The 14,612-nt window shown below is 37.8% G+C and overlaps 1 protein-coding gene across 2 annotated transcripts in view; it reads right to left on the bottom strand.

The window, feature by feature from the left end:
- Mob2 (MOB kinase activator 2) overlaps positions 1–14,612 on the bottom strand; it is a 29,697-nt gene that overhangs the window by 4,361 nt on the left and 10,724 nt on the right. Inside the window, exon 1 of one of the 2 annotated variants that reach the window (XM_018511366.1) lies at positions 14,180–14,546. The exons of the other annotated variant lie outside the window; for it this stretch is intronic. Coding sequence (XP_018366868.1) covers positions 14,180–14,328 — 149 coding nt within the window. The 5' untranslated portion in view covers positions 14,329–14,546. Of the gene's footprint in view, positions 1–14,179; positions 14,547–14,612 lie in introns of those variants that run through there. 2 annotated transcript variants of the gene reach the window in all.

A 14,612-nucleotide genomic window follows, 5' to 3' on the forward strand; every position in this document is an offset into this window, starting at 1 on the left:
AACGGTGATGGCGCCGCGCGCCGGCGAGCGTAGCATCGATGCTGTCGTCTTTGTCGTCTTTGTCGTCGCACTCGTCGCGATCGTCGTCGTCGAGGACGATCTCCTCGGCGCACCGCCCTCGTGCCCGAGGATCCGCTCACGCACACTGGGTAGGCACCAAATCTTGTTCGTTTCTCATCGAACGATTAACAGCACGTGCCAGTACGGCTTCCTCTCTCTCTCTCTTGAGATTGACGGTTGACGTTGACGGCGGTCTACGCGGCGATCTCGACAAATGCGAGAATCTCCGAGCGCGTTAAATTATTTCTTTCAAGGACGGAATGTGTGTTCGTGTCAAGGGATACTCTGGAGAATCTCCTTATTCTGGCCTTCGATACACCTGTTCCGTTAACGTCAGGCTCGAGAATTGGTCGGATCTGTCACGTCTAATATATAAACTTTAATAATTTCTTCTAACCAACTTTTTCTAATAAAATTTCTTCTCTATTGCGTGTTTTTCTTCTTCTTTTTTTTCTTCTCCAACCGTTCTTAATACTTATGTACTTTAAATGTGTTATTCAGCTCTCTTATGAATCCTGGTAATTTTCCTAGTAATATCTTTTCATTCCGTGCTGAAAAAACAATCAACAGTCAGCAATCACTTAACATTCGTCGTAGATCCTGATTTGTAGTGATTTTCCTAGCTGTGATATTTTTTAGAAAAAATCATGGAATCCTAAAAGACTTAAGTAATTATTTCTCATTTAATTCTCACGCCTCTCAAATGCATTTGGTTCTTTTATATTAGGACTGTCCTAGTAATTTTTAATTCTCCCAAGGATCTATATGTGTAATTCCTTCCGATGATTTTCTCTCGAGTAATTCCTTGAAATTAAAAGCAGCTTAGCTGAACTAATCTCGAGTTCTAGTTCGCCGTGTTCATCGTCTTACCAGATCTGACGATTTGTTAGTAGCCTGATGACGATGGCGCTCGATCTGATCGGCCCGAGAAGAAAATAGCTCGCGGGAAGACGATTGAAGTTGCGGAACATGCTCCTTGGAAGACAATCGATCTCATTTACCGATAGTCGCGAAAGATTATTCACCGTCGATCTGAAGCAAAATTCGAGCGTTCTCTTTTGGTGAATCGTTACGTCGGAGAAGTCGAGTAATAATTTAAGCAGATGCCACGTATAGCTATACTGTGCGGATTAATGTACTGATAGTCCCAAAGTTCCATATTGATCAATACAATGCAGCAAATAGGAGTCGATATAAAATTATTATTCCCCGCGTATACTCCCGGGGAATCTACATTTTGGAGTATCAATAAATTGCATTTCTCCGTCTACTACCTCACTCTTCTTCACGTTCTCTCTCATCTACGTACTCTCTTGTTGTACCCTCGCGACGATCCGCCAATCCTGAAAAATTTAGGCAAAACGCCAAGTTTCTCATTTCTCGAGCTATCGTCGCGAGTTTGGTCGCTTCGGTGTCTTTCAGGAACTGGGTTATCGCGTACACGTGCGTCCGTAATGCCACGAGGAAAAATATAACCAGGAGCCGGGGATTAGCGATTCCGGTCGGCCGAAATAGAATCGATGACCGTCTCGTGACGAGCGAGGGTCGAGCGAGTTCGTGCCTTAACTAACTTTTCGCGCATGTGGAATTACGCTTCGCAATATTCCGCAAACGTGCAAAACTCGAAGCTATCGTGCTATAAAGTTCGGTATCGCGATTTTGTTGACTAATGAGTGTTGGATGTAGAGAATTCTAATTTACTGCGATATAAAATATAACGTCATACAAAAGTAAAATATGTTATGTAAATTTAAATGTAACGTAAATATAATAAATTTTATTTATAGTATAATGCAAATCATTATTACAATGTAAATGAAAGAACGTAGTGCAAATACACGTTCGCGTATTCCATTCTGGCAGACGTTCGTTTTATAATTTGTTTTCATTTTTTCACGAGCGCTTGTTTTATCGACACAAAAGTCCACATATTGTTTTCGCAAACGCGTTATTTCCTGCCGCGAGTTATCGGTACAAAGGTAAAACGTGAACTTTGTGTTTAGACGAAACTCTCATAGCACACAACAGCAAAAGTCGAGAGAGACTTGCATTTTTTTTCAGATTAAAACGATACATTGCCGTTTTTCTTATGCGAGATGCTTTTCAAAGAGAAGTCGCTTGAAAAATATCTTAAAAGATAAAAATTAGAGTAATATAAAGGCGCGCGTGTATAACGTAAAATGATTTTATAATAGACGGATAATTCACGAAGATTAAAAAAATAGAGATGTCTCAGCATAAGATTACCTTTTTTTTAATAATTTACAATTATGACAACGCTGCAATTTTCTGACAGTAACAAGAAATAACAGGGCGCACTGGAAACTTATCAACCCGGTTAGCTGCCCGAGCGGAAATTCGAGCATTGATGCGTCGCAAAGTGAACGAAATCGAGCCAAATAGCTGCCAACGATTTCGACCGACTCGACGGAGCCATGACATGTGCGTCCTTGATCGTGACCCGGACGAGGTCACCTCGGTCGGTCCAAAATTTAAATCGTATAACTCAGGAGTGTAGCGATAAGTGCAAGTAAAGATAGGTTGCGATTTTCCCTTCCGACTCGAAATTTACATTTCATTTTATATATTTCATAATATTTATATAAAATTTACGTATTGATTATATGCCAAATTTGATGGTTTATTTCAAAAACACTAACTTTTTTTATTCCGTGGGGATAAAGAAGAAATCCCAGAAGCACCTGCATAAATCTAATTTCAGCTACTACAGTCTCGATTCTGACAAAAAGAATTCGTCACGGTCGGTGAGAATCCCGAAGGATTAGATGAGTAAATAAAGGACCACCTTATCTCCTCGTCCTATGGGAACGCACGAGCTTCCAAAAAGCTTCTGATGTTTCCTAAAAAAATTCATGAGAATTTTCAGACAGAAGGTACACGGATCGGTCTACTTCATCTCCGGTTTGTATTGTTCTAAGTCTCGTTTTCTTTCTTTGTTCTTTTTTTATTACGTAATAATGACCTACTTAATTTCCAACTTTTTCAGAGGTAATAATTTCCACTCTTTTCCAGGATATTCATTGCGTAAAATGGAATTATTTTGACATAATAACGCTCGCAAAGATTTGCCCCTAATTTTGATAGACTTAAAAATGTAATATTAAACCTTCTATATATTTTTACAGATTAAAAAAAAATATATTTTTTATTACAAGTGTCGTATATATGTATACATGTTTCATTTTTATTTTCGTCAATAATTTTTCAAGTTTTCATTAATTAGTCTATTTAAAAAATATATACATTACGGACGTTTCCTCACGAAATCATCACGCCCCTTCTCTCTCGCAATATTCGTGGCACTTTTAATTACGTCGCAACGTAGGTCGCTATCACCGACCATTTGACGGATCATGGCGAGTAGAAAAAGATGTTTTCTCTTTTACGTTGAAAGAAGAACGAGAGAGGCGGAAAAAAGGACGAAACATCCGAAAGAGGTACGACGCATGCCATCGTGAACTTTCTAAACGCATCGACCGTACGTATCGAACTGGGCATCGTTCAGGCGAAGCGTAGTCCATGCTTTTCGCGCATTTTGCGGCCGCGAATCAGGATCCGATGACTTTGTCTCTTCTTTCCTTCCGTAAACGAACTTAGCTCGCGGTGTTGCGACCTGACCTCACGGGACGTAACGCGACGCGTCGCCGTCAAGCGCACGGACGCGACTGGCATCCGCGGCCCGATCAGCCCGATGGTCGCGGAGGACGCGGAGACGTCGACGACGCGACGGAGAGGCCGGCCGGCTAAAACTCGCCCAAGTACAACATGAATTATAGAACCAATGCTCTTCGAGTATCAGCAAATCCATTTGTTATCCACGTTACTGAAAGCGTTCTGATATTTTTCAGATTCCCGAAAGATTAAACAACGAAAGATGATTAATAATTCATTTCACTAGAGTAGAGGGAAGCAAATACGAAGACGTTTTGATATATGTATATTTATAACGGAGAAAATACGAGTTATAAATCTTACACAGAACAAAATTTGTATTATAGTTCTTAGAAATGATTAATTTAAACGCAACACAGCGAGATATTGCTTTGATAAATTATTGAATTAATTCATGTTAGACACGGCAAGTAATTTTTAGACATATTAAATGCGCCTGGAATTAGAAGCGTGCTATTTTATTATTATTTCTTGTGTAATCAGCTTCATCTAATTTGAACCGATTTAATTAAACAATATTAAGAATCTTTATTTTAGACCGCGATATGTGAGAAACACAATCAATACTAGAAATTTAAATTGCCTATTACGGTCGAAGCTGGATCTTCATTGCTTTAAATAATTCAATCTTGAATTACTAATTTATACTATATATATACTTGCATATATATCATATCGTAGTCTTTTTGAAATGCATGCCGAATTGTTATTTAATTAATTATATTCCCAGATTAAAATTTAAATTATTTATACAGCTATCGACATTTATCGATGCTGTTTTGTTTCCCATCGTATTTTAACATCGTATAAACTCTATGATATACTAGAACGAGCTATCGAAGAGCGGGAATGTCTCAATTCCTAAACAAGGACACTCTGATGCAGAAATGATACTGTTTTAAAACAATACAAAATAGGGCTAAAAACCAGCTCAGGTTAACATTTGAGTAACAATATTATTGTAAGCAATCTTCACGTACAGCAATCTTCCACAGACGTCATGAATTGTGACATCTAGAACATACGAGCTACAAGTTCTGATGAAGCCAAGTGAATCTAAGACGTTTTTATGACATAATTTGTAGTACCAACATGCGAGTAATTATGCGCCCAATTAATATATTGAACATCTTACATAGTTACCGGTAACATTTAAATTTATTATTTTTTAACATTAAAGAAGACCCGATAGGGGTCGAAACATCTGTAGAAGATTGCTGTGTGTGAAGATTGCTTACAATAATATTGTTACTCAAATGAGCCCCTTAATTGATAAGTGGCATAAGTCCAAAATTAGGAAAAATGCGTTTATCGTAGAAGTAGAAAGTATTAAGAATGTTTGTTTTATTTATCAATTTAATTTATCTTTATTTTATTTTTATATCCATAAAATATAAAAATTAATTTTACATCATAAATAAAGTGACCGTAAAATAAGCTGGACTTAAGTCACTATTCCAGCTTTTTTTGTAGTCACTTTATTTATGATGTAAAATTAATTTTTATATTTTATGGATATAAAAATAAAATAAAGGTAAATTAAATTGATAAATAAAACAAACATTCTTAATACTTTCTACTTCTACGATAAACGCATTTTTCCTAATTTTGGACTTATGCCACTTGTCAACTAAGAGGCTCAAATGTTAACCTGAGTTGGTTCTTAGCCCTATTTTGTATTGTTTTAATTTTGTAATTATTGGAACCGTTATTATTTATTGGTTTTATTGGTATTGTTTTCTTTGTCAAGGATTCGCTGATTGACTAATATTATTTTACTATACCATAAGTATAGAAAAGAGTCAGAAAGACCAGTATTTCTTTGCCTTCCTTTTCTCCGTAATTTTTGGTAGTTTAATATAGGAAAGGCTCGCTCGTATATTATAGAGCTCACTGGTATTTTGAGGGTATCCTTTTTGCAGCATCTCGCTCAGTTATTCGACTACGTGCGCAGGTCCGGAGTATATGATGCTCGCGCATGCACATTTCTATCCGGTGAACTATTCGTTCGACGGTGTTTCATGCACCACGATAGCGTGCGATAATAACGCAATCGCAAGATATACGGGCGCGTTGATCTCCGCTAAATCTAACCTTCCTAGAGTTAGAAGGGATTAGCATGACCGCGGAACTGACTTGCCTCGCAAACAAATTGCATAAATTCGCAAAGAGAAATTATTCATATTTACATATATTAAAGCCATGTGGAATCTTTAACTACACAAAATGTAAAAATAAAATGTCTTTCGAGTACCGCAATTAATTTTAGAAATATAGAGAGACTGAAATATTATACTAATATATATTTCTCTCATATTTATAGATTTTATAATTAATTTTCCACCGGTAACACATGGAATTTTGACTTTTCAGTTAGAGATAGGAGAAACTGCAAATTTTTTTTATTGTTCCGGATTATTTTAAAAGCGGAAAAAATTCTGGAATACTCGTATATAAAAGCTTTAACGAGTTTTTACCATCATAGAAATTGAATTGTATGTGTTACTTATTTTTATAGATTTAAATTTACTAGAATTCATAATCAAAATATCGATAATGTTCCCAAAGGTGTCGGAGGAAGATAAAAAAATAAAATGTGCATTTTCTCGTATCTTTATCATGTAATCTACCATGTCGTGTACTCATAATATATTTAATTTATTGTAATATGTTTATAATCGAACCCTTGAAATTCGAAAATGTGTAACATAAAAATATAATAAAAATAATCTAGAATTTATTTTAATCTGTATCTTAAGGTAAAAATTGTAGCTCCTGTAATTACAAGCTCGAGTGAAAGCCCATTTTTCTTCAATGAACAAGTTATTAATAGCGAGTAGCGATCAATCGATTGATGCAGAAGACAAAAATATCCAACTAACGTATACAAATACATGAAAAAAAAAGAGCTTTGTCAAACGACTACCAATTTCAGTCGCAAAATTGAATTAACTTGGACACGATTCGTGTCCGCAACAATCGAAGTGCGTCGCGCGTAGTCACAAAAGTGCGACACCCTTCGCCATTTATCCTTTTTCGCAACGAGGGTAACAAGATATCTGACAAAATGTCAAATGGGATTAGTTCCTCCAGTTTCGACCAGTCGAAACACACTTACGAATTTTGGAGTCACGTCCAGACCAATTTGATTTATTCATGACAGAACAGTAAACTTATTCGTTCTCGGTTGCATTTTCCATACTTTGTTTCCTTTCTACCTTCCACCTTTTTCCTCTGAAAGATCCTAATATACGTTGCGCTTCAAAGGGTCACAGTCAGATGATCCGCACGGGAGACAGAGATGAAAAGGGAAGAGCAAGAGATAGATAGTATAAGAGGAGAGAGAAAGAGAGAAGTACGGCGGGTGGTCGAGGGCGGCAATGCGGTGGTTGCGCCACCACGGCATGGCAGCGTGCGTCGGATCAGCTGTGAGTCGGGTAACACGAGTCAGCTGACTGCCGGACGCGGGACGGAGTACGGACGACGGGCCGCGTGCGGCGCGACGGCGAGGGGTAGCGCCCCGACTCTGCGACAATCAATATTCCGCTCCGCCCCCGCTAACTGACGCGCCGCTATCCGCTCCGCGCAGCGCCTTCTCTCTCTCTCTCTCCCACTCTATCTCGCTAATCTTTCCCTCGGATCATGTGTCACTTTGTATCTTCGTATCGCGTATCGAAGTCTCGTCGATCGATTTTATGTAATTACTCGCTAAATCCTTAATATACCCTATACTCCGAATACTTTCAAATATAAAACGAACGTATCGTAATAAACGCGAATAATCATTCGGGAATAAACGCACTTTTCATGCTTCTGAAACAAGTGTTCTCACTCCCGTCTTCTGTGTGTGTGCCAATTTTCATCAATTCTATTCGATTTAAAATAATCTGTTTCCAGAATGTACAAATCTTTCAAAGATTAAAGAACACGAAAATATCTCGACGAGTTCTTTCCTGATTGAACTTGAAGCAAATTTTTAACTCTATATGTTTGAAAAAGCGTGCACGAAATGATTATAATGTATTGTAATACGTCTATTTCCGCGTGCCGGGAAATCAAATGATCGATGATGTAACGTGCCTCAGATGGCAAAAAAATAACTCGTTTGTTATGTCATCACATATATGCAACAAAAACGGAAATCGTGCATGATACAAGTCAGACTTGCATATAACTATACACAGGAGTAATTTTCAGTTGACACTAATCAGAAAGTTCTTTCCTGTTTATCCCGCACCTATTTGTCACGAGAGAGAGACTAGTCATCACAATTCAATTTGTGTGTCAAACACAATTACACTTGATGGAGATAAAGAGAGATGCTGTATCGATAATTACTGGGAGATTATATGGCAGATCCGGCAACACGGTAATCCGCGTCTAAAATTATGGAAAGCACGAGACCCTTAAGATTAGACTATGTGGTCTCTGCGTTGAGTCCCTTAATGACCGAAAGCCAGCGAGATAACGATTGAAGCTAGGAACAGCAAGATCCTTGAGGTCGAATCCTGCACTTTAGCTTCGACAATACAGAACATCCGGGAGATCGCAATTATAGTGAAATAGTTATTGAAACGATCGACAAGGGGATTGGGGGATGGTTCGGAGGTTGGCATCAGGCGCCATCGGAACTGTTAGTTACCCTTTTCTCCAGGATTACATCCTTACAGAATGCGGATCGATGGCTTGGACGAACATCGGCGCCTCGAAGACGCCTCCGCGTGACGTCATCGCCGCTACCCCATCGACAAACATTTTCCTCGCGTTTGTTTATCCCTCATCATACGCCACCCACCATTCCCGCGGGGACGATTCGCCGAAGAACTTGTATGGACTACGTATCTCGACCTTCTGGGGTATCGCAAAAGACCACAAAAGTAGTTTATAGCCTACAGATATAGAGTATATAAAATATGTATAAAAACGTAAACATTATTTCACACTGGAATAATGTTCACGTTTCGGATCAGCATCGAACGTATCATTTTTAATTTGTGATGATAACGCAGACAAAAAGTTACTTTCGCTTTTCCAGATTGAATATAAACGTTGCATTGCGTGTCAATCCGACGCTTCCTTCTCGCATAATCGACCTGCGTGCTAACGCTTCCGCTCAGAAAGAGGTTTTCCCGTCTCGCGACGTGTCCGGCTGTGTGGCTCGACAGTTTGCGGTTCGCCTGTGGTTTCCGCGAAACCGGCCTCCTCGTCGCGTTTCGCCGCACCCGACGTCTCCTAGCCGGAAGTCCATTAATCGGTTCGTGTTTCATGTCGCCCACGAATTTCTCTGTGTACCATGAAAAGCTACCATCTTCGGCTACAGACCGTATCTTTTAATGAGTCGCAAACGTGCGCTCGAGATTATACGAACAATATAGTAATCGCATTAATCGATTGACAACGCAGTATCGGAGTTAAGTCTCCAACATAGACAAGCACGTTAAACCAACTATGACGCCGCAAAAAATCCAGATGAAGGTAACAACCGACAGAGGGTTTCTTTCTACCGTGACATTGCTACAATGTCAGTGTTAGTATGTTAATCAACCTAATGAAAACGTGTGATCCAATTTAACGCGTTTGTTGCCACACGATAGAAACCAGCACGCATTTGCGAGCGAAATATTCCCTCATCAAACTGCTCTGCTTATTTCTCTTAAAGCCAAATAAGCCATCAACGGCTTTGCGTTTCGGGAACAAACGTCACGCTATTACTTTGATGTGTTATTATGTGCTATCAGATCATAATAAAAAATCCTGCTCCCTCTCTCATTGTAAAATATCCTAGAACGTTACAACACGAATATCAAAAGCGCGCACATAAATTGATCATTTTTCATAATCAAAATCTTTCAAAGTTATTATTATTTTCTTTTTGATAATGCGTAGAAGGCTTACAAATTAATGTTTGCGCAAGTGTTCGATCACAGCCGATTCCATATCTTCAACTGGACATGGTCATCATTAAAAATCGAGGTCATGTCGTCGCCTTAATTCTGCTATCGATCTAAGTGAGAGATATCGAAGTGTGAAACTTGCCATCCAATAGCACTTTGCCAAATGCAAATATTGACGTACCCTTAATCGTATGCTGCACTACGTTATTAAAGTCCAGGAAGAGACGTAAGTATATGAGGTATTTCCGAAAAATATGGTTTATTTAAGAGTTTGTAAAATAGAAGAAGTCATAAATGCAGTGCCTAAAATATATTTATCGAGATAAACGCTAAAACAAATTACTAAAAATGTATCTATAAGTAACATTACTAAAATTTCTAAGCTATGAGTTCTGAATTATTATTTTGATGGCTCTAAAATTCAATTTATCTCAAATGTGACTTTCTTGGTAACACATTTAGCATAATATTGTTATTTGCATTTCCAACAGAGTTTCACATATTTGATAATTAATTGGATCACTATTTTAACGTTCTAGACATCGATATTATATGTGTACAGTCTCGAATACGAAGATTTAACAGGGCGAATAATAATTTGCTTCTACGTAATCTACGTAGAGACAAACTCCTCTTCTACAATACAAACGTTGAAACTTGTTTACGTCTTTCGCGAGAACTTATTCAACTGAAATTTCGTTAAACAAAAGTACCTTCAATTTCTTCATACCGTTTACTTCCTAAAATTTAATTATTTAATGTATATGTACATACTTCCGGAATCCTTCTTTTTCTTTATACGACCTTCCTTTTTTTTCTCATTTGGTCGCCTTAGCAATCTCGTTCAAGGAGACCAACTTTTCTTTATGGACGCTCTGCATATATACGAGCGACAAAAATTCTAGAAGTTCTATTAGCTACGCATTTGAATCTTAATTCGTAGCTTTTTAATTTTAAACTACCTTGAAACTTAAATATACTCTCGCGCTAATTAAATCTTCGACAACTTCGTCAAGGAAATATCGACTAAAATTTGATTCGTAAGATAAAATACTAACGCCCAAGAGTATGTGAGTAAGGATCGATAATTAACCGTAGTGATGTTGCCAAGCATAATAAAATTAACGTTAAATTTTAATTTGACATAAGTTTACAATCTTAGTTATCCGAGATTAACAGGTACACTGAGAGAAATGATTTTGTTATAGGAACAAATCAAGGGAAAGCAAATGTGATATTTATTAAAAAAACAATCGATTTGTTATAATTGCAAATTAATTCGTCAATGTAACAAATAATCAATAGTATCGCAAGCAAATAAGAGGCTCATATACATATATATAAAAGTCGTAGACGGTTGCAGGGTCTCAAATCGTAAGAAATGGACTAATTCTAGTCAAGTATTCTCCCTATATTTGACTTTGGTTGGTTTCCTACAACTTAAGACTCCACGATCATCTACGAATTCTATGTAAACGAGCTAAAGTCTATCCAAAAGATAGGTTAGATTCTATATAGTTTGTTTCTGTTACTAATAATTGGTTGGTATAGCAGACTAGCAGCAATCACAACGACATAATTTGTTGTCACATATTTACCGATCACCGGTTAAAGGTACTAGTGGCTTGCTAAATTAACAAAATCTTTTCTCTCAATGTAACATACATGATATTTGCGCTTGAACTTTAATTATAATTTTTATTTTGAGAAAGCTGTCGTAGCTGTTGTTATGTAAATATACGAAAAACAGATTAAAACCGCGTATCTCCTTCGTTAGAAACGCGTCGAGTCGTGACCTCGTGTGGCCCGGACAGCCGAAAATCTATAATGAGGAAAAAGGGAACACGTTGGTCCGTGTCAGGAAAGTGGAGCGTTTTGAGACCACGCGTCGTGTGATGCGATGAAAAACCGGTACAATATACGAGCATCCTCGATGAGTTTCGAAAGCCGCAGAGTGGCCCGGCCCCCTTTTAACCACAACGAGCATGGAGCACGTGCTACGACATGTTGCACGTCACACCGTAATCACGCATGTACTGTTAAATTCATAATGTCAGATTATATCCAATTTGAGTTATTTTTAGTAATTTCTATCGGTCATCGTCACTGCTCGTACTCAATACATCGTTAATTTAACTAAAGAATTAAACAATTTGACTCAAATTTAATACATTTCTTTTATTACTTAAATTGTTTAATTCTATCGTTTTAGTTAAATCAACAATATATTGTTGAATAAACGAAATTACCCCAAAATTCAGTTTATTATTCATACTATAAAGTAATAAGTGAGTACTACGTTCATATGAGTGTTGCTTATTTTGAAGGTAAACAATTCAACCACATAAATGGATTAATTTACAGTTTGATACATATGAAGGTTAAGAATAACAAAATGTTATTTAATTCAAGAGATTGAATTGCCGTTACCCTTTTTATATCTAACAGTGTGGCTAATAAAATCGCGATACGGCAGAGTTGATGTGAAATCCCGCTCTCTGAACGCACAATGGGAAATCTATCCGTTTTGGAGAGACCAGGAATTTTATACCGTCTAATATAGGAATACCCCTTACATTTCCATCTCCGTAAATTTTGAAATTACTTTGAGATTACAAACTCGTTTCAATAGAACTTGTCTAAATTAAATTTAGATTTCAAGGAAGGAGTTAGGTATTACGTCCGACGAAGCTTTCCATGTAGTTCCTAAGTATATTTTCAAAATGAAATTCAAGCTCTTCCGACTAATGTGCGATAGGAATCGTCTAACTAAATCGCAAACAATTCCTAAAGTCCCGAGATATTACTTAGCTGACGATTGTTCATTGCAGATAATGTCGCGGGCTAAATACCGTACATCATTAAAGTAAACAGCAACAAGGCTGTGCAAACTGAGACTCCTGCGAGAAACAGTCTGATAAGATGGTTTATTGCAACCTTATTCTTACAGTCTCTCGTATTTTCTTTCGAGATTTATTTTGTAAAATTGTGAGAACAGAGCCATCGCGCGTATCAGCATCTCGGTGCTCGTTCTCCTCCTCGTGACGGAAGTATCTATAGCCTTAAACCTTTTCTAGAGAAGCAAAAGACCTGCAAGCTCGTCCTTTCATACATTGAAAAGAGTCTGGTTGCATTAATTGGAATTCTAGTGAAAAATGAACAAATCAGAATTTTCTGGTTAAATCTATTGGAATTCTAGTCGAAATAACCAGATGTCCAATATTCCAGTTATCAGAATATCCCGGTTCGTTCATTTTCAACCAAAAATTTCTCAGTGTATAAGAAACAGCTTCACCATCTGATAAAACTGTTTTCTGTATTTTCGCAGACGGCCTTCCGAGTGGCCTTTTCGTATTTCATTTACATTTTTTTCGCCGCGATATTTTTCTCTCGCAAACAGGGATACACACTTCGTTCGCATTCCAACCTTATCGTGTCTTATGACACAAGAAAGGTATGACCAGAATGTGCTTCCTCTTTTGTACCTGCAGACGCATAAATATCGTTCCATTAATCGGTGTTGTCCTTCGGCATATACCTACATATTTTGTAACAATTTTAAAAAGGGAAGAAAAAAGAAAACGTTGACACTGAATAATTGCAAATGTCATTACTTTGCGATTACGTAAGTCGTAGTTGTCAAAGGATGAATTGAAAATAATTGTCGACGTTAGTTCCTCTCTGCATTACATGTTACGTCATCAAATCGTTAACAAAAGTCCGTATATCAGCAGATAGCGATGAAACGGCATATCTCTAGCTTTCAAGAAGGAGATAACGGTGACTTATTTCAAGTCAAAAGATAATAGCGTATAAAGACTTTGTAAATGACAATGCATTCTTTTGCTAAATATAATGATTTGTAATCAGAATAAGCCGTATTAGCGATTTATGACGTATTCTGGATGAGAGAGAATGAAAAATATTTATAATCTAAGATTTCGATAAAACCTTAAAGTTTTAGAAACTATGACTCTGTGAACAATTTTTCTTATTACTCTAGTTTCAATCGTTTCTGATCTCTTCCACTTTTAAGCTTCTTATTATTCATTCAATCGAAATAAGGTGAAAATCGTGGGCAAAAATCATTTCGTATGCAATATAATCCTTAATAAATCCTTAATATTCCAGTATTTTTAAAAGCAATAGAAATATATATTTACTGAGCATTTTCTCTTTTAGAGGCATAAGATATTTGTTTTGTCATAGAACCAAAATACCAAAGAATATAATAAATTATTGGCATTAATTGTAAAAATTATACCGATCCAAAACTCCAATTTTGCAATACCTTTTGACCATGCTGGCTATTATACATCATCGACAAGTAAACATCTTTGATAAATATACATCAAAATTCAGTGCATGATACCAATTCTGATTAAGTCTCATGGGAATGAGAAAACGCCAACGCTATTGTCAATAGGTATCACCACTACTAGCATCACCGACATACATCATCATTGGTACGTACATACAAGGATCGCTGGTACGTTTATCGTCACGTTGGAGCAAGACAAGTAGAAACTGACCTGCAGAAACACGTGACAGTATCCTCGACGTCGATGGAGAGCGACGTCTCGATGGCGGAATATTTGAGGACCTTCCTGTTCCCCAGTCCGAACATCGGAACGCGAGCGCGACGGTACCAGGGAGGTACGGGCAGATGGGCCTGGGGCATAAAATGGAGAGGGCGGGAAGGAAAAGGGAAGGGAGAACAGGAGGGTGAGGAGAGAGAGAGAGAGAAAGAGAGAAAAAGAGAAAAGGTAAAATATATATCTACTCTGCTCCGGTTGATTGGTTGGAATCACTCGGCCGGCCGCTAGGCCAGTAACGGAGCACAGACTGACATAGCCGTTCTCCAGACAGTGAGCAAGCAGGCAGGCAGGCAGGCAAGCAAACAGGCAAGCCACCGTTCGCCAGGTACCACCACCGCGCGATCGTCCACGTCGCGGCCGTCCTCTC

Source organism: Trachymyrmex cornetzi, unplaced genomic scaffold, assembly GCF_001594075.2.
Source record: "Trachymyrmex cornetzi isolate Tcor2-1 unplaced genomic scaffold, Tcor1.1 scaffold37, whole genome shotgun sequence".
NCBI lineage: Eukaryota > Metazoa > Arthropoda > Insecta > Hymenoptera > Formicidae > Trachymyrmex > Trachymyrmex cornetzi.